This window comes from Artibeus jamaicensis, unplaced genomic scaffold (assembly GCF_021234435.1).
Source record: "Artibeus jamaicensis isolate MK-2021 breed Jamaican fruit bat unplaced genomic scaffold, CSHL_Jam_final scaffold_660, whole genome shotgun sequence".
In the NCBI taxonomy this organism is placed as follows: Eukaryota; Metazoa; Chordata; class Mammalia; order Chiroptera; family Phyllostomidae; genus Artibeus; species Artibeus jamaicensis.
Window position 1 is genome coordinate 6,463,686 of NW_026522052.1, and position 23,129 is coordinate 6,486,814.

The 23,129-nt window shown below is 58.5% G+C and overlaps 1 protein-coding gene across 2 annotated transcripts in view; it reads right to left on the reverse strand.

Moving 5' to 3' along the window:
* Positions 1-5,667: 5,667 nt before the first annotated feature.
* Positions 5,668-23,129, reverse strand: part of ST14 (ST14 transmembrane serine protease matriptase) — a 37,371-nt gene continuing 19,909 nt past the window's right edge. For both annotated transcript variants that reach the window (XM_037134230.2, XM_053659487.1), the window contains exons 2-19: positions 21,380-21,539; positions 20,833-20,960; positions 20,589-20,659; positions 20,045-20,202; positions 19,832-19,867; positions 19,315-19,555; positions 17,020-17,159; positions 16,669-16,766; positions 16,008-16,117; positions 15,761-15,891; positions 14,982-15,086; positions 14,578-14,688; positions 14,385-14,498; positions 13,944-14,066; positions 12,982-13,168; positions 7,232-7,506; positions 6,395-6,531; positions 5,668-6,320 (exon numbers count right to left, since the gene is read on the reverse strand). In XM_037134230.2, the coding sequence (XP_036990125.2) occupies positions 6,159-6,320; positions 6,395-6,531; positions 7,232-7,506; positions 12,982-13,168; positions 13,944-14,066; positions 14,385-14,498; positions 14,578-14,688; positions 14,982-15,086; positions 15,761-15,891; positions 16,008-16,117; positions 16,669-16,766; positions 17,020-17,159; positions 19,315-19,555; positions 19,832-19,867; positions 20,045-20,202; positions 20,589-20,659; positions 20,833-20,960; positions 21,380-21,539 (2,487 nt within the window). In that variant the 3' untranslated portion in view covers positions 5,668-6,158. The remainder of the gene's footprint in view (positions 6,321-6,394; positions 6,532-7,231; positions 7,507-12,981; positions 13,169-13,943; positions 14,067-14,384; positions 14,499-14,577; positions 14,689-14,981; positions 15,087-15,760; positions 15,892-16,007; positions 16,118-16,668; positions 16,767-17,019; positions 17,160-19,314; positions 19,556-19,831; positions 19,868-20,044; positions 20,203-20,588; positions 20,660-20,832; positions 20,961-21,379; positions 21,540-23,129) is intronic.

Consider the following 23,129-nt stretch of genomic DNA (forward strand, 5'->3'; position numbering starts at 1 on the left):
CAAGGCTTTAGGTAGAGCTTCCAGAAGGCAGTACCAGACTCTGGATGGAGTTCGACAGCTGGGTTTGCATCCTTCCTCTTCTCTCACTGAGGAACCTTGAGCAAGACAGAGCACCGGCCCCAGGCCTCGGTTTCCGCAATGAGAACGATGAAGTTGACCCCGTAGGGCCGTGACGAGTGTGCAATGAGATGATGTGTTTGAGGCACTCAGCACATACACATATGTGCGGCTTGTTCCTGACACTCATACATCACAGAGCAGATGACCTTCCAGCATCCTGCCCGTCACCGACACCCAGTGGGAGACATCAGGGTGACCTGGAACGCCATTCGGCAGCACAGAGGTACAGGCAGGTGAAGGTGCAGCGAGGCCAGTGTGGCTCACTTGGTTGGAGCGTCGTCCCATAAACCAAAGGTCGCAGGTTTGGTTCCCTGTCAGGGCACAGGCCTGGGGGGGTGGGTTCAGTCCCTGGTCGGGGCCAACCGATTGCAGTTTCTCTGTCACATCCATGTTTCTCTCCCTCTCTAAAATCAATAGGCATGTCTTCGGGTTAGGATGAGAAATTTTTTTAATTAAAAATAAAACAAATTTTGATTCTGGGGACTGTTCTCTCAAGGGGCTGCTGTGTGCAGAGAGGTCAGCCTCCCTGCTGGCCCGGGCTCCCCTCCCACACCCACCAGCCATGTCCCTGCAGCTCGTTGGGGAAAGAGCACAGGCAAAGGGTGGGAGAGTTTCCTCCCTGAGTTAAACAAGTGCACATGAAGTTCCAGAGGAGAGGCTGCTGGTCTCCAACCAAGGGTGGGGCAGGGAAACAGTGACACCTCCGAGGTGAAGGACACATGGCGGGGCCTGGGGGGAAAGCAGAGGGCGCCAGGGGAGAGGGAAAGTGTGGTCGCAGCCCAGGAAAATACACGAGTCCCACTGTCCCTCTCCCCTCCAGTGGGGAGAGTCTGAGACCATGGAAGAACCAGACAATGGAATGGACTCCGCCTCCGCCTGGAAGCGGCTCCGCATAGACTTTTTAGGAAACAGTTGGAGGCGAGGGCAAAGGCAGCACGGAGTCTCTAAACTGCAGAGGCAGGGTGTTGATGGAACCGAAGAATGGGGGACGGGAGGGAAACAGGACAGGGTAACGGAACCGTTTAGACCCGGAAAGCCGCACTTCAGCACAATCTGATGGCACCTCTGTAGGCACAGGAGGCCGCAAGGCAATGCAGGGGATGCACTTCCGCTCCTCCTAATGCCCCGTGGCAGCTCCCTCTCCTCCTGCTGCCTCTGCCACAGCTCCTCACCCACGGAGAGCCCGCTGGGTGGCAGGAGCCGGTGCCACCACAGACACACCCAGACACAGGACCACTTGCTGCTCAGAAGCTCCCAGCACCTTCCCTTCCGGTCGGGCAGGCCCGTGGTCGTTGTGCTGTGTGAGGAGCTGGAGCCAGGCCGCCCCACCATGTAAAAGCAGGTGATTCCTGCTTTGGGGATAAATCCCAACATTCTCTGGGGTCATTTGGAGGCTTCCCAGGCTCCCTTCCTGGTTGTCACCCTGCAGAATCCCAGCCCAGTGACCAGACCTGACCTGCCCCACCTCTCCCAACTCTCCCTCCCCTCCCCCACCCAACCAGCTTCACTGGGCACACGGAGGTGGTGGGGGCTTCTGAAATCCACCCTCCTGCTGGTTAGGTGGACCCACAGACCCAACTGGCAGCAACGTCCCGCCAGGCTGGCAAAGCAGACGGAAGGCACGTGCATCGCAGCCGAGAGCTCCTGAGGTCCCTCAGGGAAGGAGAGGGTGCCCTGTGTCACAGACAGGCCCCATTCCTGTGACATAATCTAGCTGGGTCCCCAAAATACACAGCCTATTTCTCCCCCCAAATGTCTGTGTGTGTATAAGAACACACCCACCTCACATTGCCAGCTGCAAGTGTTCCATGGGATGCTTCACACTTGGTAGCTGCTCAGACATAACACCCACCTACTGCCCATGGGCCACCTGCAGGCCACCTTCTGTCCAGGTCTGAGGGCCAGCAGGCCCTCACTGCAGCTGGGGGGAGGGAAGTGAACGGCCAAGGACTGACAGGGAAGGCTTTGTGCTGGGCCCCCTTGGACATCTTCACTGCAGGAAGCAGCAGACAGCCTTGCACGGACAGTTGGACATGGGGTCCTTCTTGTCCCAGCTCACCTCTCAGCCTTGGCCCACCCCCAGAGGGCAATGGAGCAGCCCCTCCCCGGCAGGTGAGTGCTGGCTCCCACTACCCTCAGAAGCCTGGACGCCAAATCCTGCGAGGCCCCCTAGTGGTTGAGTACCGTCCCTGCAGCCCTTGTGGTCCTGGGCTGCTGACTTCCAGACTGGGCCCTTACTTACCTGGTTAATAAAGTCAGTCCTAACTGATCCAGGTATTCCTGTTGCTCCTGCAGAATCTAGGTCCCTGCCATAGGATGAAACAGTCACAAAACTTTAAATATTTTTGACTGGTGGTGGAAAAAACTAAGAGACTTCAAAGTAGTTTGATGGGGACTAGAGAGAGGGATAGTTTCAAGATCCTCACAACTGAAAAAGGCGAGTTGGTCCAGGAAGGACTCCGCTGTGCTTCACCGAGCCCGTGGAGGGCACCCAGCCAACAGCGTGGGGCCTCCCCCGGGAAGCCTGGGCTGCTCCCATCAGCTCGCGCACGGGCTGGAATGCCAGCCCTCGGCCCCACCCCGGCCACCTCCTCTCACCCTGCAGACCTCAGCTGCACCTGAGTCCCCATGGAGTCCCACACCTGCAGCTGGAGCAAAGGGTCCGAGGGTCCCTTTTACCAGGTTTGCCGAAGGGGTCTGCAGGCCCGCCCTCAGAGCCCACACAGTAGGGAAGCAGTGAGGGGTCGGAAGAAGCCATTTCCACCCGGAAGGGGACTCTGGGCCTTGCTCCACACCCTGAGATCCACACCCCGAGACCGCCTTAGGGTCCCCAGAGATGCCACATGCAGAAGACTGCAGGACTAGCTACATAATTTGGGGGACCCCGTACAAAATGGAAATGCAGGGCACTTATTCAAAAATTAAGAATTTGGCCCTGGCCAGTGTGGCTCAGTCGGTTGGAGCATTGTCCTGTAAACTGAAAGGTCGGGGTTTGATCCCAGTCAGGGCACATATAAGAGGATCACATACATCAAATAAGCATGTCCTCCAGTCAGGATAAGAAAAAATTATTAAGAGTTGAAGGAAAGCAACACAGAGCATTAAGCAAGTGCTAGGCCCTTCAGAGCAGGGCCTGTGCCCCTGCGCAGTGACAGCCCCAACTGGCTGTTGGAAGCAGGTGAGGGACTGCCTCGCTCTCACGACCGGACTCCAGTGCGACAACAGGAACGGCTCTCCAAATGCGCTTTCCTCCCACGCCCTGCGCTGTAGCCCTGGCTGCAGCCACACTGGGCTGCACTAATCAGATTTTATTTTGTCGCGTGCTTGGGGCTGGACTGCTTGCATTTAAAATGCAAACGTGTGCAAAATGGTTCTGGCCATTAGTCCCTCCCGCAGCGTCCCTAGGTGAAGGCAGGCCAGCAGTGGACCCGGGCAGGCCTCTGACCCCAGCTGATGCAGTGGGGGTACACCACCGCCACCAGCCTGCAACACTGTCCTCAGCAGAGGGGTGGACACAGGCCAGTTGTCCCTCCACTGTCAACTAAGACTACCAGTGCTCCTGTTTTAATTAGAGGTATCACTGCTGAGCCTCAGAGTGATGAGTTTGACTTCCCTCTAGCTACAAGTTCTTATCTCCAGTGAGAAGCAACCTGGGGCCCTGGCTGGTGTGGCTCAGGGATTGAGAACCAGCCTGCAGATCAAGGGGTTGCCTGTTTGATTCCCTATCAGAGCATGTGCCTGGGTTGCAGGCCAGGCCCCCAGGAGGGGGAGTGCGAGAGGCAGCCAAGTGATGTTTCTCTGCACACATGGATGCTTATCTCCCTCTCTTTCTCCCTCCTTCCCCTCTCTCTAAAAATAAATATTTTTAAAAAAGAGGCAGTACCGGGTTTCGCTCCACCATCTTTTTAAAGGCACTGACCCTTCACTGTGCTTCTAGTTGTCAAATGTTTGAAGCTTCCTGACAGGCCTGCAGGGCACGCCTGCAAGACACAGCTCGGGGCGCCCGGCGAGGCTGGCTCTGCTAGCCCATGGACACCCGATCAGGCAGTGGTTCTCACACATTAGGTACCTTAGAATCTCCGAAGCACAGAGGGCCGGGCCCACCCTGGAGTCTGATGCAGGGGGTCTGGGTGAAGCGTGAGAACGAATCTGCACCTCTGAGACCCACCGGGGGTGCTGCTGTTCCCACACAGGGACACTCAGAGACGGTGTGCCCAGCCCCTCCACTGCAGACCACTGAGACTCCTGGAGAGGGTGGGCTGACCCTGAACAACTAACTGCAGGTTTGACCCTCTTCTCAGGTGGAAGACAATGAGCCTGAGAAGTCCCAGTGAACTGCAACGGAGCATGTCAAGGACCCTGTGCCATTAGGGGACAAAGGCATCTTCTCAAGGAACTCTGCTGGGGACCCTGCCTGCGTTTCTGACCCAGCGAGGATGTTTCCAGCCCGGTGGTGGGCAGAAGAGGGTGCTGGGAGCAGGCGAGAGCCAGGCTGGCCTCCCTGAACCCCAGTGCGTGAGCCAATACGTCCGCCTGGGCCAAGGCCTGGCTGCCTGAGGGGGTGTGTACTTACGAACCAGCCCCCAGGGAGGCCTCTCTCCCTACAAGGCAGCTAGCTATTCACAACAGGGCACCGTCTGCACTGGAGTCTTCTGACAGCATATCCATGCTCCTATGTTCCACACCTCGGTAAGAACGGCTAACTCTCCCGTCCCTGGGAGGGAAATGCTTCCATGGGTGTCAAGACACTTCTTCTCCCTCCAGAGTGTAAAACGCTCAGACTAATATAAAGAGGCCCTTCCATGAAGTCTGACCAGATTGCTTCAATCACACTATACCATTCTTTCCCTCGGTTTTGAAAACCCACGGAGGGAAAAAACCATTCACTCCGCAGACATAAATGAGCGCCTCCGAGGAGCCAGGCCTGAGCTGGGGTACAGTGATGAGCAAAGACCACCTGTCTTTCTTGATGACATGGCCCCTTGACTTCTCTGCTTGGCTGGCTGCTTTCCCCCTGCCGCAGCTCATATAACCCCCCCAAACACCCCTTCGAGAACTCCCCAAGCCCCCTAGATTGTTGATATTGTCCCTCTGGGTCACCCCAAGCAGGAGAATATTTTAAATTAATAAGTAAAACTCAGAGGATTGCGGACAGCACCAGAGAACCTGTCAGCAGGCAGCGTGACTCCTCCAAGGCCTCAGGACCCCTTGTGCCAGCAGGTGTGAGCACACACACTCATCACACACCACACACACAACTTCACCAATCACTTCCCCACCCCAAGGAAAGTCCTACTTCCTCCTTTCTTCCGGGAACAAAGCTCCTCCCCCTTCCTAGGGTACCCAGCCCCACAGCTGGGGCACCCTCTCCCCACCCTTCCTGGCAGAGCCCCAGGCCCTGGTCTCAGAAGCTGCAGGTAAGAGCAGAAACTCAGCCCCCATTCCTAGCCTGGTTGCAAGGGCTACACTGAGGGGAATTTAAACCCAGTTTCGTGCAACTGAGGCTAGGAAGGGGAGCCCACCGACTCCAGAAAGATCAAACATACCTAAAAAGAAATAAAGTATTTTACTCATACACACAAATACACACTCTGAACTCCACCCCGAGAGCAGGCAAAACAATTCAGATCGTAGACCTGCCAGTCTTCCAGGGTCCCTCTGACCCAGGTGTCCGGAAGTGTGTGTCCCTAGGAGCCCACAGCGTCCCGCTGGCCCCACCCAGAGGCAGTGTCACAGCTGTTCCTGGGTCAGAGAGGCAGAGGAAGCAGATCTTCAGGAAGAAGCCTCCGCCCAGACTAGGGCTGCAGGGGAGAAGCTCTGCTCCTCAAGCCTCTGCTCCCTGGCCTTGCAGGTATCCTCCCGCCCCCACCCCTGTCCTGGCTTCAGAGGCCGGCAGAGGCGACAGGCTCTGCAGGCGGGTCCTCCATCTCCAGAGTCCTGCAGATTCTGCTCAGTCTGGGCTCTGTGGGTATAGGTCCCGATCCTGTTCTCAGCCCGAAGGGGTGCACGTTGGGGTGGCTGGTGGCTGGTCCCTGCCTCTACACCCCGGTCTGCTCTTTAATCCAGTCCCGCAGTACAGGGATCCTCGTGTACACGCCTGGCTTGTCCCTCTGGGCGCAGCCATCGCCCCAGCTCACCACGCCGGCCTGGAAGATCCTCCCGTCTGCCTCCACGCTGGACAGGGGGCCCCCAGAGTCGCCCTGAGGGGAGACAAGGCTTAGATACCCCGCCCACCTCCCCAGGCCCCGCCCTGGCCCAGGTCCCCAGCACGCACCTGGCAGGCATCCACGCCCCCGCTCAGGTAGCCCACGCACATCATGCGTGGCGTGATCTGCTGTGGCAACAGCTTCTCGCAGGTCGTTTGGTTGATGACGCGGATCTCACCCTTCTGCAGGACCAGCACCACAGTCCCTGGGGGGAGGGCAGCACGCGCTGGCCTGGGCAAGCCAGCTCTGGGCGGCCAGGCCGCACGGGGGCAGCACCCCCGCCCCCAGGGGTCCCCACAGCAATGACTGGACCAGCAAAGCTCTGCAGACACCCGAAGACCAAGGCTGACAAATGTCTAGAGAAGGGACAGCGCATCCCCTGGACAGAGGTGGCAGCTAAACGAGATCGAGTGTCCACCACGGGAAGAGCACGGGAGAGTAAGAAGGCCTGCAGACTGCCCAGGGGGTTTGTCAAATGCCCTAGAGCCCACCCGAAGTCGGGATATTTTCCTTCTTCCTTCCACAGTCTACGAATTCTCAGCAGTGTACTAAGAAATCACTGGAGAGCCGGGTGTTCCGGTACGACATTTACCAACTAATGGCTTTCACATGGAGGGAGGAGAGGGGGCGGCTGGTTCCCACCACCTGCGGAGGCAGGTGCAGCTCGACCGGCCTCTAAATCGGTGTCTCCACAACAGTGTCCCTACGCTCACTGACTACCATTTGGAAGGTGTCTTTATCTTCATTTGACGGGTGAAAAAACAGGCTCAGAGTTTAAGCCCCGCGCCAGAGCCACTCAGCCCAGCGGCACAGCCGGGCCTTCCACCCAAGGCCCGGCCTCCAAATCCCCACTTTTGCCAGAAGCCACATCCGCCAGGGTGGGGACACGGCGCAGCCCAGCTCACCTCCCTCGTAGGTGTGGCCCCAGCCGGTGACCCAGATGGCCTTGCCCACGGGGAAGACGTGCGTGGAGGAGGGCAGGCAGATGGGCCGCACGGTGTTGCTGTACTCCACGGGCTGCTCCAGCTCCAGCACCGCGATGTCGTAGTCGTAGGTGAAGTCGTTGAAGGACGGGTGGCTGATGATGCGCTTCAGCCCACGCTCCTGCACCCCCTCGGCGCTGCGCTGGCTCTGGTCGTGCAGCCCCAGGAAGGCCGTCCACAGGCTGGGGTCCGAGTACCTGCGGAGGGGGGCGGGCACTGAGCCGCAGGCGCGCACGGATCCCGCGGCCTCGGCCCCCGCTGGAAACTGCCCGGTGACCTCGGCACCTCACTCACCCCCATTCCCTCCTTGTTTCCCTTTGTCAATCCATTTTTATCTGATCACCAAAAAGTACCTTATAATATCTTATTAATCTGATCTTTCAAGGAAGAAATAACACAGAACTCAATCCTTTTCTAACACAGCAGCATATATTCTAAGTATCAAAGGAAATGAAAAAGACATTGAACTTGATCTGTGGGGTTGATTGCTGGTAGCAGCATCCATGCAGCAATTCTGAAAGTGCCCCCTGTTTGTTGGAGGACTGAACACAGGAGGACTGAACACAGGAGGACAAAACACTGGCGTTGGGGGCCGATATCTGCTGTGGGAAAAGGGGGCTCCAAGTAAGGAGGGGCGTCCAAGCCAGAGCCCTGTGCTGCTGCAGTGCGGAGGGAGCAGTAAAGGCTGTCTGTCCAACACAAAGGCCTAAAGCAACAAACAGCCCCGATACCGCCCAAATTGGTTTCTAAATACCCTTCTCCATTCAAAGGGGCCACAGCTCCTTGGACAAACGGCCGTTTTCAGGCGCAGCGCAAGGAAAGAGCAAAGCCAACGCAGAACGTTTACGACGCCAGAAGTGAGTGGTGGAGCTGGCAGCACCGGGCTCTCGCAGGCCAAAATCAGGGTCCTCAGAACATTAAAATGAGCAACAGGATTATTTACTGTGCGCGCTGAACAACAGAAGAGGGGGGTGTAGCTCCACAAGTCCATCCCGAGTCTAAAAACTAACTTCAGAAAATATATAAGGGGTGAAGGAAAGCTTTTTACAGAAAAATGCCAGCTAATAAATACAGAAGAAATGGTACAATGATGATCACACTTTGCACCTGCCATAGCCATAACCGATACCTGCAGGAATCACCGAGGAAAGCCGAAACCACGGTGCAGAGGACTGCTGGGGAACAGGATAGCCACACTCTCTCAAAGTGTCATCCGAGGTCACTCGCTCATAACCAAACGGGAAAGTACCTTCATAAAGGGGACACCCCCTTAACCAAGAAATCAGACATCTCTCAGCCATCCGCACTGATGTCAGCTGCTTCCTCAGAGCGATGCACTGTCACCTAGGTAGTGTTTCCTACAAACACGTAGCCTAACTCCAACCAAGAAAAAAACAATCCGAAAAACCCCAAATGAGAGATGTTCCATAAATACCTGGGCTGGACTTTCCAAAAATGTAATGCCATAATAGACCAAAAATTATAAACATGGGGACACTGTTTTGGACTTAAAACAGACTAACAGAAACCAATGACTAAACACAAACATAACCCCTGACAGGATCCTAGATTTAGGGGGAAGCTAGAGTGGACCCCACTGGGAGGACTGGAGGCTCCGAAATGCGGGCAGTCCACTCGCCGGGGCCGGCATTTCTGGAGGTGGTGGCTGTGCTGTGGTTACGTGGCAGTGTCCTTGTTCTTAGATGCAGGCAACGTACTTAGGGAAGAAATGTGGCGGCTGCAGCTCCTTCGAAGACAGTTCGGAAAAGTACACGTGAACATCTGTGGAAGCGGCTTAGTAAACCTACATGATCCAGCCTTTTAAGGAGCTGTGTCCAACAGTGGGAGGCATTTGAGGGGAAGACTTTGGAGTCTGTCACCAAATGGGGACTGGGAAGAGACCAGGGGAAACCCCCTGTGACAGCACAGTGTGACGAGTGTCCTTCAGAGGAATGGGCAGAGGCTACAGAAGAGCACGGCGTGGGAGGCAAGAGTCGAGAGAGGAAGCAGGTCAGGAACTGGAATCAGGCCTTGGAGATCTACCAGGGCGGGGCCGACCCTACCAGCAGATGCAAGCGGCATATTCGAAGAGTACAAATGCGGTTTAGGAAGTGGCCCCAGAACTGAACATCTGGCCACTGTGCGGTCGAGGTAATGGGACAGGCCTGACGATGGGGCACGTCTGCCATGCCGGGGCATTTCCACGCTGCCCTGCGAGCCACGACAGGCACGTATGTAGGGGTTGGCAGGATCGGGCAGCTCTTTGGAAAGGCATCTCCGGCACTGGTGAGTGCACTCTGGAGTGCCGAGAAGGCGGCGACAGGATCAGGCAGGAGGTGCTGAGGCTGCCCAGGCCCAGGGACCTGAGGCAGGAGCAGTGGGAGTGGGAGAGAGGAGAGGAGGCAAGGACCCAGTGGATGGAAGGGTGAGAGAGAGAGCAGAGCCACACTGTCCCCTCATCTCTGTCTCCCTCTGATCCCGTCACCTGTCAGGGACATCCCTTCATCACCCCTGCTGAGCCCTGTGCCCCAAAGACTCCCCACCCTATCCAAGTCTTCCCTGTTAAACCCGAGATAGCGGTCTTTTCCCTAAGTCCCATTCCTCAGCCTCAGACAGTCTTCGGCTCGATGAGCAGACCTACTCTGTTTGAGGTAGGCGCCCCTGCCAGAAATTGAGACCAGCGGGGAAGGGGTGGCCACCCACTTCCGCAGTGACTGCCCGGGCATCAGACAGGCCACTGGAGGTAGTTGTCAGACAGCTTGCCAAGCACTCTGCTCAGTGCCGACACCTTATGGCATTTTATCTCCCAACAGCCCTCCAAGGCAGGGCTGCCTGTTTTAAGGTGAAGACTCACGCACAGAGAGGTTAAGTAGCTTGCCCAAGATCACACAGCTAACAAGTCATGTCCCACAGTCCCAGCCCAGGTAAGCTGCACTCTTAACCACAACCTCACGCCACCTCTCAGTAACAGCCCGTGAGCGCTTGCTGACCTAGAAAAGAGCCCAGAGTAACTGCAGGTCCTCGCACACTTCACACCTGCCCGCCTCTGCTCACAGCCCTCCCTCTGCCTGGAAGGTCTGCGTCACCTTGTCCCGTGACAAACGCTCCCACTCCCAACATTCAAATAGGCCACCCCGGCTCATAAAGGCACTCTGACAGCCGCCCTCCCCATGGCCTGGGCAGAGCCTTGAACTCTACTCGGGGGCCCCAGGAAGCCTGCCCTTCGTTCTAGCCAAGCGCCTACTGTGTGCACATGCGTGCACACACACACGTTCACATGTGTCGGTGCATGTGCACACATAACAGATCTCGTCCCCCTACCCTGGGACCTCTGGTCTCCCCAGACTAATAATAACAGTGGCTGCTGAGTGTACCATTGGCAGAAGACTGACAGTCAAGAGAAGGTGGGGGGAAAGGACACGAGGGACGACGTGGTGAAGCGAGGGAAGCAGGCCCGGTATGTCCTAGCTTGCCCCACTGAGGGCCCTGGAGACGAGGGACGGGAGTGACAACGAGGACACCGAGAGCACAGAGCTTGGTTTCTAATTACCATTCCCCGCTACCATGGCCCCTGGGGAAAGGGCTCATTCTAGGGCTGGGCCAGGGCATGCACAAGAGAGCCCACAGCAGCCGGCAGTGCCAGGACTCAAGAAAGTGGCTCAAAACAGACAAAAGAATGGGGCGTGTCAAAGGGACACAGAACCCACACTCAGCAAGCACCTGGTAGTCAAACCCGAAACCCCGTGAGCAGCGGGGGCAATGACGGGCATTGGGTTATTGCCCGAAACATAAACACCCGGGTCCACAGAAGTAGGGCAGGCGGTTAAATAAAGTGGAGGGGGCGACAAACCTTCCTGACGGAATAATTCCAAATTGACTCACGGCCACAGAAAAGCGTGTGGGAAGTGGGGAAAACAGTCACTCCCGGGGGGCACACTGCATCGAATGACCGAGACTGACGGGACCAGCGATGTCATCTCCCCACTGATGCGATGTGATGTCCCGTAGACCTCGTCACCCCAGTCTCACCATGAGACCAACTCCAGTCCAACCACACGGGGGGCGTTCTCCGAGACGCCTGGCCTCCACACTGCCCAGGTCATGAAAAACAAGCGCAGACAGACTGACAGGCTGTCACAGACCAGAGGAGCCCGGGGAGCCTGGACTCAGACTGCAAAGCGGTGGCCAGGCCCAGCTCTCAGAGCAGAGAGGACGTCCGGGTGGACACTGATGCTCGGCCAGGGGAGCCTGGCTGTGGGTGGGCGGGGACGTCCAGTGTCGACAGCAGGGGGAGGTGGGTGAGGGCCATATGGGGATTCTGATATATTGCAACTTACCTATGTTCCAAAATAAAGTTTACTTTAAAGCATTCCTAAGGAAGCTCCCAACATCCCCAAAAGAAGGAAAATCATTTCTGCCCAGAGTCAACTTAGAGTAAAGTTGACAACACGGGAAGAGAGAGGACAGTCAAGTTGTGGCCCCCGGGACAGCAGCACCAACCCCACGCCCTCCAGACCTTGGCCTTGGCTGTCACCTCCCTCACCTGTGCCACAGGCCCCATCTCCCCTGAAAGCCGTGGCTGTTCTCTCCTCCTGGCAACAGGGCGTCAGGGAGGGCAGAGGGTCCCTCTTGGATTGTGTCAACAGGAAGGCCCCAAAGTGTGGACTCCCCTAGAATGTCTGCTCCCCGAGCCCCTCCTGCAGGAGCAAGCTGTCCCCCCTTGGAGCCTACTGCCAGGGAACCTGAGTGGGCTGGAGCTAAGACACAAAGAGCCCAGCCCTGGGCCACCTGCCCCAACCCCGTGCTGAGACTCCAGCACAGCCCTCCCCTGGTGAGCCTCCCCTGCCAGGCCGGAGTCTGCCCTGGACCTGAAGCTACGATGCACTGAGCACCTACTGTGTGCAGGCACAGGGCTCAGTGTTTCAGCTGTGTTGTCATATTTACATCTCACAACTCTAAGGATAAGAACTCAGCCCTGGCTGGTGTGGCTCAATGGATTAAGTACAGGCCTGGGAACCAAAGTGTCGCTGGTTCAATTCCCAATCAGGGCACATGCCTGGGTTCCAGGCCAGGTCCCCAATAGGGGGCATGCAAGAGACAACCACACATCAATGTTTCTCTCCTCTTTCTCCTTCCCTTCCCCTCTCTCTAAAAATAAATAAAATCTTAAAAAAAAAAAAAGAACTCACACTAACCCCATCACCACTGAAAAACCAGAGCCTAGGAAACCGGAGGTCCGGGAAGTGCGACTGACCTGCCCAAGGCCACCTGGCACACCAGAGCCACGCTGCCACCACAAGGCCCATCTGAACAAACACCCAGGGGTCCCGTGAGCGCAGTGACTAACCACGCAGACTGTGGGATCCCCTCACTGGGTCCGAGGCCAGCTCTGCCACCTAACGGTGGGGCAGCCCTGAGCTAATGTCCTCACCTCTCTGAACCTGCGCTTCTGTGAAATGCAGATACAACCAGACCTGCCTAGCTGGGTTGTTAGGAGAGACGCTGAGATGGTGCTTGACTGAGTTAGAAGCTCCATCCTGGGGCGTCTGCGACCCCTGCAGCCCTGGTCCTGCCCTAGTGCTACCCCACCTTGGCATGACCCACAGACACAGGGCCTTTCCAGCCCCCAAATACACAGAGGAGGCCCCCCGACTTCCCGCCCAGTGGCTCACTTGAATCCTCTGTCGTCCTCAAAGCAGTGCGCTGCGGACACCATCCAGGTGGGAGAGATGAGGGAAGCCCCGCACAGGTGGCCCTGGCCCAGGGCGTGGAGGCTCACCTGCCAGGGCCACTCCCCTTCTTCTGCATCCTTGCCTCCAACCACCCGAGACTGCCTGCTGAACGACCGCAGCCCGCAGTCTGCAGGGACAGAGGACCCAAAGGAAGGACAGTGAGTTGAGGTGAGACCCCACGCCAGGCCCCACAAGAGCCCCGATGGGGCGGTTGCCTTGCAGCGGGCATAGCACTGCTGAAACAGTGGTGCCAGAGGGACCCCTACAAGTGAGGAGCTCTGGGCCTCAGACCCACTGACTCCACAGGGCCCCTCTGCCCTGCTCCCTCACACTCCCGTCCCTACTCCTACACAAATGCATTCAGGGCCCTCCAGACATCGTCTAAGGGTGTCGTTTGCCTTGACTTCCTCACTGAACGCTGAAAGACAGGGTTCTTGCAGAGAACAGTGGGTGGGTGATGCGAAGCACAGAACAGCCACAGCTGTGCTCACATTTAACCTGGGCCGGCGCTTCTGAAACACCCAGGAAGGTGCAATCAGAGCATGGGGCGGGGCCAAACCCTGCGAGGGCTCTGGTAGGCTGTGCCCTCCCTCCCAGCGGGATGGGAAAGCCAGGGCTCGCCACTCTCCCATGGCCAAGGCCAGGTATGAAAGCCCAGGCAAGCCCAGCACCATCGCCAGGACAACAGCCCTCCCCAGGGACACCAGCTGGCCATCTGCCCCAAGCCTTCCCTCGAGGCCCAGAGCACACCCTCGGGACAGAGCCTCGGTGCCAATCGACAAATCAGCACAGTGGCCCTGTCCTCCAGGCAGCCACACCCTCGAGCCAGAGCAGAAGTGGGTGAGGGAGGCGCTGGCGAGATTCCCGCCTCAGTGGGTGCCCGGCCGCCCGGCCCTGCTCACCGCAGTTCTTCTCGTCGGAGCCGTCGCTGCAGTCCTTCACCCCGTCACACTCGGGGTTGCTCTTGCTCAGGCACAGCCCACTTTGGCAGCGGTAGGAGTGCTTGGTGCAGGTGACCACGCTGGCTGTGGAGGAGGGGGCGGGGAGAAAATCAGTCCCTCCTTGCTCTCCGTTGGACGCCTGGCAACCCACCCACTGACGCACCTGGCTCCGGCCTGCCCCACCAGCCACACCGCCACCCACCGGCCTTCCAGCCCTGCCACCAGTTCTCCACCTTCTGGAAGGGTCTCCCCTTACGGAAGCCCCTTCTCGCCACACATCCCACAAGGTGGTTTGTTTATTAAATTCTTGACCTGCTGCCTGTGTGCACGCTCAGGGCTGCTGCCCTGAGGAAGGGTTGGGAGGAAGGACCCCCGAAGTGCGGTGGGCCAGCCGGGCCTTACCTCGGCCACATGCGGCCTCGTCAGACCCGTCCCCACAGCTGTCCTGCCCGTCACACTGCTGGCTCTTCGGGATGCACTTCCCAGTGCCGCACTTGAAGTTCTCGTTTGGACAGCCTGGGAAGCACAAAGCACTCAGCAGGGCTCGAAGCCGCTGCAAAGCTCAGGAGCCCGGAAGCCCCCCGTGGGCACTCACTGCACCCCAGCTCGTCACTGTTGTCCCCACAGTCGTTCACGCTGTCGCAGACCCAATATCGGGGCTTGCAGAACCCGTTCTTGCAGGTGAACTGGTAGGTGGCATTGCATTCTGGGGGGGCGGGGGGAGGGCAGCAGTCAGCTGGCGAGGCTCAGTGACGATGCACGTCCCCAGCCTCCCTCATCACCTGCTGCCCTGAGTCACTGGCTAAGGAAGCTGACCTCCGCCCAGCAGAAAGGCACTGCAGCCCACCCACAGGAGACAAGGCTCTGAACACCAGAGGAGGGGAAGGGGCTAGATGTCTGCACAGGGGGTGGGCACACCCTCCCGCCACCTCAGCTCAGCTGGCAGGCGCCAGGGCACAGCAAGGGCGGGAGAGGACAGCCAGGTGCGGCCTCACTCACGGCAGTGGAGCTCGTCGCTGTGGTCGGCGCAGTCGGCCCAGCCGTCGCAGCGCAGCTCGTTCCTGATGCAGCGGCCCGTTTTACACATGAACTTCCCTGGGCATGCTGCAGGGGGGAGGGTGGGCCTGGAGTCGCGCCACCACCTCTGCCCCGCAGCTGGCTCCCTGCCGCACCTCCCCCCAGAGCCAACCTCCCCGCCACACTGAGGAGGAAAGAGAACGTGCCACCCAGCCCTGCACAGAGAGGAGCTGGGCCGCAGCTGGCTCCCCATTGAGGGCCCCCCCACCCCCGCCCACCACGCCGGGGCACCGACATTCTTAGAGCCGGTGCAGGAAGGCTGGCCCGGGGGCCCTCCTGACTGCCAGTGACCAAACCCCGGAAGCTCCAGGCAAAGTAGAGAGGGGCTGGCTGGGCATGCACGCAGCTCTCCTGCCCCAGGTCCCCAGCCAGCCATGTCCCCTGAGTGCCAGGCTCCCCACTGGCAACACAGAAATGGCAGCTCCACAGGGTGATACTTTGTGTCAAACAGCATCACCACACTCCCACGCTTCTCAAGTGTGAAGGTGTCTGACAACTGGTGTCATCAGGCCAATGATGGAGCTGAGAAGAGGCCACTGTCACTTTCTCTGCAGAGGCAGCCTAGTCACTTAACAAAGGGGCTTGCTCATCCAAGTACAATCACCCTCCCGGGTATCGTCAAACCCGTAGAGCATGATGCTGAGGCGAAGCAGGGCAGGGAGCTCGCCCCAGCCCCTCCCTCCTCCCAGAGAGCCACTCACGGTCACGGGAGTCGTAGGACAGGAACTCGGCCGAGAAGCCCATGTCGGTGTAGGACTGGTCCGAATGAAAGCGCACGGAGATCCTGCTGCTCTGGCTGGCGACCACAAACTGGGACCTCTCGCCGCAAAACCTGCAGTGCGGGGTGACGGCAGGAAGGTGGCATACCCTCCGGCTTGGGCAGCCCACCCGGGCACCAGCAGCAGGCCGGCCCCCAGGCCCCAGTGGGCCCCTGCCGCGGGCACTCACTTCTCCCCGTTGACCTCCACGTAGTCCTTGGGGCATGAGCCCAGGGGCACGCCGGGCTCCAGCAGGTAGAAGACTTTGAAGAGCACCTTGACATTCCGGTTGCTGGGCACCTGCAGGGAGAGATGCTGCTGGTCTCTGCTGCCTCCTTCCCCATTCGCCAGGCCCAGGGGCGTCAGAGGCGGCTGGGAGCAAGGCTGCCGTGTCGCTCTTCTCCAGCCCACGTGGGCAACGTGCCACACGGAGAAGCAGGGGTCGGAGACGTGTGTGGAAGAAGAAAGTCTGGACGCAGAGGCGAGGGACACTGTCACGTGGCTGAAGGAGGCTGGAGAGCTCTCCCGACACATCGAAGGAAGGAGAAAGAGACAGACGGCAGGACTCATTCCACAAGGGCTCTCTCTGCTGCCCATGGACACTGCGACCTCATCCTGACCGCACGGCTGGGACACAGCCACCTGCACCCTCGCATCTCGGAAGCAAGCTGAGCTCTGCCCGAGGGCCCGCCGTCAGCCACGGAGGGGCGAGGACTCAAGTCCGGGTCTGCTGACATTGCAGCAGGTCAGCCCTCACAGCCCTGCCCACTCGGGGTTCTGACCCGCAGCCTCTCCTCCCCTCTCTCCCCCATCTCCCCCACCCCTCCCAGCTCCTCCCCTGCAGCTCCTACCTCGATGTCCCAAGTGCAGTTGATGTTGGGAGGGTAGTGACCCGGATAGTAGGGGCTGCTGAACGTCCCTTGGGCTCCACGTAAGGAGCCTCCACAGCCTGAGTGGAAAGAGGAGACAGAGCATGAAGACTGAGGGCGCTGGGCCAGGCAGGCGGGCGCGCACTGGAGGCCCCACAGCCAGCTGCTGGGAACTCCGAGTGCTGCCTGCTTTCGGGAGGGTGAAGGGCCCTGTGACTTCGAACCTCTGACACAGACCTGGGTCAGTTCACCACAGGCTGTGGCCCATGGCTGCCGGGACTCAGGCCAACCGCTAACTGCTGCCCCTTCTCCGCCCGCCCCGGCCCTCCTTACTGCTCATCTTAGGCAGCTGGAGGAACGTGGCTTCAAAGCCAGGGTGTCGCCGCTCAGTGCTGATGATCAGTGTGATGAGCAGCACGTTCTGGGAGGAGAGGAAGGTCAGGTTGTAGGAGGGGGGGTAGGTGCCACACAGCCTGTGGGGGCAAAAGGGGCAGGCATGAGCAAGAGTGAACAGAACCAATGAAGCAGAGGGGCCCAAGGACCCCTTCCCTAACCCTGGTTCTGGTCCCAAAAGGGTGGGGTCAAAGGCCCCGCCCCACACAAAACCATCAGCCACCTAAGGATTTAGTTATAGGACCGTCACTGTTTAAAGCAGCAAGACTTCGGAAACACTGACGTCCTAACATTAGAGGATTTGTTAACTAGACTACAGGCTAAATAATAACAATAACGGTAGTAACAGCATGCGCCACGAACACTTGGTAAGAACAGGCCAGGCTGTTCTACATGCTTGTATATCTGGTAACTCTGGTGGCTTCGTGATGTCTCCGTGGAGACGACTGACCCCATTTACAGATAAGGGCACTGAGGCAGGGAGAGATGGAACAACATGCCCACGATTCCACAGCCCATAAGCGCCAGGGCAGAAGGTCGAACCCCGGCCGCAGGCCCCAGAGCCCGCACGGCCAGTGACCGCGTCCCCTGCCTCTGAGCTCCACCATGTCGCGCAGCCGTGAAAAACGGTGCCTGGAGACAGAAGGACTGATTCAGAAAGACCGTCACACTCAGGACGGGGCAAAAGGAGGTTTACAGCTGTATGTGAAACACAGTTTATTCTTGTGTTATCACTTACTAGTCACTGTGTTGGCCATACGAGCGACTGTGAACCTACTTTTGCCCCGCCCTGTACACTTCATTTTCAAAAAGCAGATACCAAAATCTAAGGTGCTGTATAATCCTATATTTAAATATAGTCACAAACATACACACAGCACCAAAGTCTGGAAGGATGTGCGCCACAAAACCAACAGTGATCACTTCCAGAAAGTGAGATTGTGCATGATGCTTGTCCTCTGTGTGCGCGTGTTTGTCCACTTTTTCCTTTCAGGAGATATATTTATCTGCTGTGCAATTAGTAAGTTAGAGCCCCGGCTGGTGTGGCTCAGTGGACTGAGTGCCTGCCTGTGAACCGAAGGGTCGCTGGTTTGATTCCCAGTCAGGGCACATGCCTGGGTTGCAGGCCGGGTCCCCAGTAGGAGGCGTGTGAGAGACAACCACACATGATGTGTCTCTCCCTCTCTTTCTCCCTCCCTTCCTCTCTCTCTGAAAATAAATGAATAAATAAAAGAGAGAGAAACCCTGCACACAAACAGTGTGTAGACAGGAGTCCTGACTGCTCAGCTGTGGCAGCAGATGGCTGTCCCTCGGTTTGGCTCGAACACCAGCCCACTGTTAATCACGACCGTCTGCCCGGCTCACTCCCACGGCAGTGAGAGAAGGCTGCGCGCAGGGAGCCACGCAGAGCTGGGGAGGGGCAGTGAGCCCACCCACCGCGCCGCTCTGACAGGCAGCCCGTCCAGAGGGGCAGGTGGGGGTGGCGCTCATCTCGGCACCCCAACCTCCTCGGCAGGAACCCTACGCCTTCCCAGTCCCTGCTGACTCTGGAGAGACCGCCCTGCCAGGGTTGGGCAGTTCCTGGAGACGGTGTAGACTCGCCCTCGCCCAAGCCTTTCACAGCAGCCCAACGACCTGCTCCCTGCGGCTCTTACAGGCCAGGCCACCTTCTACCTGCCTGCTCCACCCCACACCCAAGGCAGCGCCCGAGGGACAGCCCTGTGCCCCAGAGCCCACTGGAACTGTTCAGCAGCGGGCCCCGCCTTGCCTTGCCCTTCCCCAACAACACCGCACCGCCCTGTGTTACACCAGTGTCCTCTGGCCCCTGGCTGACCCCGGGCGCTTCCCCTCATTGCCCCAGGGGGCCCCCCTCACGGGAACTGTGGGTAACAAAGTAACCTCTCCAGTGGCGGCCATCCCCTGCTCTGCTGGCCTCAACAAAACCGCGCTGGACAGCAGCAAAGCTGCGCCTCCGTAGGTGAAGGCAGAATGTCCCACCTATTGGTGTCCAGGGACCGGCGAGCCCTCCCCACTGGCCAGGGTAGACGAGTCTCCCCCGAAGGCCCTGCCAAGGCTCCTGCTGAGGACAGAGCCTCCCCTGCGGGTCTGCAGTGGCCTGTGCCCGACAGTCACACGCCACGTCTGCCACCTGCACTGCGACCCGTCCCAGAGGCCCCACCCCCAGAGGCGGCTGCCGAGCTCTCACAGCCCCTCCTGCTCCCTCCAGACACTCACTGCACCACGGTGCGGGGTTCCACAGGGCTCAGGGTGTCATACACCAGGACCCGGTCATTGCCACGGTCGTCACAGGACGCAACGTCAAAGCTTTGGAAGGTGAGGCTCAGCACGGAGTCGGCGTCCCCCCGCAGCGTCCACTGGCAGCGGGCGAAGGCCGGGTAGGGGCTGTCAGGGAAGCCGGGTGTGGTGAAGCGAGTCGGCTCCCTGCCTCGGGCGTGCAGGGCGAATCTGCATCTGTCTGTGGGGGACACAGGAGGGCTTGGGGCAGAGCTGGGCAGAGCTGGGCAGCGTCAGCAGCCCAGAGCCCTGCGGGGAGGGGTGCCCTGGGGCTGGCCTCTCCGACCCCCCCAATTGTCTGGGACTCAGGAGAGACCAAGCAGAGGGCTTCTCGTGGCCTGGGGCAGGCAAAGGGATGTGCTGGCTATCACCAATGTGTGACTTTTGGGGACACCTCAGTAGAAGGGGCCCCTGGCCACATCCTAACCCTCCTCTAGGAGGAGGGCACGATACTTACTGTCCTGGTTGCTCTGTACTGTTCTGGGGTCAGTGGCTGGAACACAAGAGGGAGAATAAAGTATTTACTGATCTGGTCTATTTCCTCGTTCCTGCTTCCTTATTCCGTTAAGGGAGGGGCCGCCCAGCACGCCGTCCCCTCTTCCGGCAGGTCGGTGGCAGTTCCCCTGCTGTGGTCCCCCGGCTCGCCCGCCCCTGCTGGCGCAGCACTCACGGAAGGCCACCACCGAGGTCAGCACGAAGGAGTGCAGCGCGCGGGCTCGGGGCGGGAGCTTGACGGCGCGCTCCTGGGCCATGGCGCGCTCGGACTCCTCCGCCAGGTGGCTGGGGATGCTGAACTCCGACCAGTAGTAGGCGATGACGCTGCCCTCGCTGGGAAGACAGGGCCGCGTCTGAGAGGCGGGCGGGCCCTGGGCACCGGCTCGTCCCCACTCTCCGAGAGGCCGGCACAACCCCAAACCCAGAGGTGGAAAAATAACAAAGACACACTGCCAATCCCGAGCGGCCCACGTGGCAGGCAGAGTGCACAGCATGCCGCCCACCCAGGTGCCCCTGGTCATCGCCACACCACCCAGACAGGACAGCTGTGTGGGCTACGTCACAGCAAGAAGGGCAGAACAGGACTGGCAACTGGTCCGCCAAGCCAGGACCTTGCAGCTCCGTCGCCCTGCAGGCCACAAGGCCCCTGTCCCACATGTGGCATCACACTGGCACCACCCCCAGCACCACCCCCACCCACCCCCCTCCCTGGCACCCACCTGAAGGCGGTCACTGCGGACTCCTTGTGGAAGGGGCCCAGGACCGGGATCCTACTGTACAACAGCTTCAGCTACGGGAAGGAGACGAGGCTCAGCACAGGCCAGAGAGCAGCGATGGCCCTGGGCGCCGGCCGGTGCCGCCCCCTCCATCCTGGGACCTGGGTGCCCTTCCCACAGTGATAGGTCCCACCCTCACCCAGGGAGCACAGCAGGGACAGGACCCAAGGCCGGTCCTTAGACTCACCGCCTCCTTCACTTTCTTGGCCAGCTCTGCAAACTCAGTGGAGTTTGGGTTCTCATAGGCATCCAGAAAGTTCTCGTTTGTGATCCTCAGGTAGCCATTAAAGATCTTCTGGACCTGCACGTTCCGGTCTGTGAAAGGCCAGGAAGGGAAACAGTCACAGGAAGTGCCATCGCCCCGTCCCACCCCCCAATGTCCACAAGCTGCCCTCAGCAAACCAGGGGGAGCTGTTACGATGAAGGCGCGGAGGTGGTGGGCCAGGCCTCCACCGGCATCCAGATCAGGCCAAGCAACAGGACTGACCGACACAGGAGTGGGTGCAGAGGGGCCATGGACGCATGAGCCCTGTGGCCCAGCTCTGACCAAGTCCCCGCACCACCCGCTGCTGTGGCTGGAAAGGGCCGGGGGAGACAGAACCCTGGACCCCTCCGCGCCCACCGCCGCTGCGCCCTCCGCTCTCGCCCTCACGTCCGTCTGTAAGAGGCGGGCCCTGGTCCGTCCCGTGAGGGAGAAGGTGGAGCACCCCACGCCCCCATCCCACTTGACTCACACTGGAAGTGCCACACCAGGAGGCCGGTCGTGAGGGACAGCAGGAAGATGCCGAGGAGCCCGGCCGCCAGCACTACCCAGAGCCTCGGGCCTCGTTTCTCAACCTTCTTGGCGTTGTTGGCGGGCAGAAACTCCAGGCCCTCCTCGAAGCCGTTCACGTTCTGTGCGGAGAAAGGCGCTGCAGCTCCCAGACTCTCTCACCCGGCCAGCCCGTCCGCGCCCGGGCACCGCAGCTGTGCGGTGACTCACTGAGTCCGCGGGTAGATGCCCAGATGCCGGGGAGGCAGGCCCAGCCCAGGGCCGTGATTGGCCACCCGGTTGGGCCAAAGTTTCTAAAGGCCCCTCCTCTGGCCACCACAGCCCCAGGCCCACAGGCCCCCTGCACCTTCTAGAAGCTTCGGGCTGCAGGCAGCACGAAGACTGCACCCCACCGCACCCAGTGGCCCTGCTTGGCCAGTGTTTAACCCATCAACATAGAAAGGCAGTGGACTGGGAGGCCCCACCACGCCATGGTGGGACCAGCTGCCCTGATTCCAGCCTTGGGTCCAAGTACAGGAGCTCACAGTGAGGTGAGAAGGTCACACTTCTACCGGAATCCACGCCCAGAATCCACGCCCGTGCTCAGACCCAAGTGGTGGAAAGCAACAAACTTCCCCCAAGCAGGATGGAGGCTTCCCTGGCTCCTTCCTGTCACGGGCAGCCGGGAAGGGAGGCCGGGAGGTGGATGGGGCAGGGGCGGCGTCAGCACACCCCGACAGGCAAGCCTCTCAACACACGCTGCCTGCCCGCCTTCAGTCCAGGACGCGGCCGTGGGTCACGGAATGTAAAGGTCGGTAGGCTTAACCACCTCGTACCCAGTGCAGAGGGTCTGTAATAAAAGCGAGAGCCCACAATCCAAATTCTACAGGTGTGCCCACTTTTAACAGTTTCCCGATGTGGTTCTTCTGGTGTTCACCTCTTACCTCAAAAAATGTGTTTTTAAGCTGACATTTCTTGGTTGGTCACATTTAAACATCAGCTATGAAACATCCTCCACACTCCTGCCACTTTGGGATCCTTCTAGCTTAGTTTCCTAATTGGCTGTATTTGTGACTTTATCCAATATCACACAGGAGCACACTCCTGGCCTGGCCGGGTAGCTCAGTTGGTTTGAGCATCGTCCTGATACGCCACGGTTTCGAGTTCGAGCCCCAGTCAGGGCACAAAGAAGAATAAACCAATGAATGCATCAATAAATGGAACAACAAATTGATGTTTCTCTCTCTCCAATCTCCCTTCCTCTCTCTCTAAAAATCAACCAGTCAACCAGTCAATCCATAAATCACTTAAAACACACACACACTCCGCACCTAACCTAACCATACCATGATAATCACACTAAGTATACGAATGTATCAAATCAATAGGCTGTACACCTTAAACTTACACAATATCGTATGTCCATTACATACCATCAAAAATAAATTTTAAAAAAGAAAAGAAACACACCCCAGAGGCAACCACTTAAAATGCTTTCAAACTGCTTATTCTAAAATTTGTCTCCATATTTCTTAATAATATGCCAATACCACTATCTCTTGATTTACCTATTAAAAATATACTAAACTGATTTTCTATTCTCATTCTCATTTTCTATTATGAGAATGTGGATTTTAAAAAGACAAGGGTTTGTCATCCCTCTCTTTCTCAAATCCAATCTCCCAACAGTTATCAGGCTAAAGTGTTTTATTTTTTTAATATGCTATTTATTT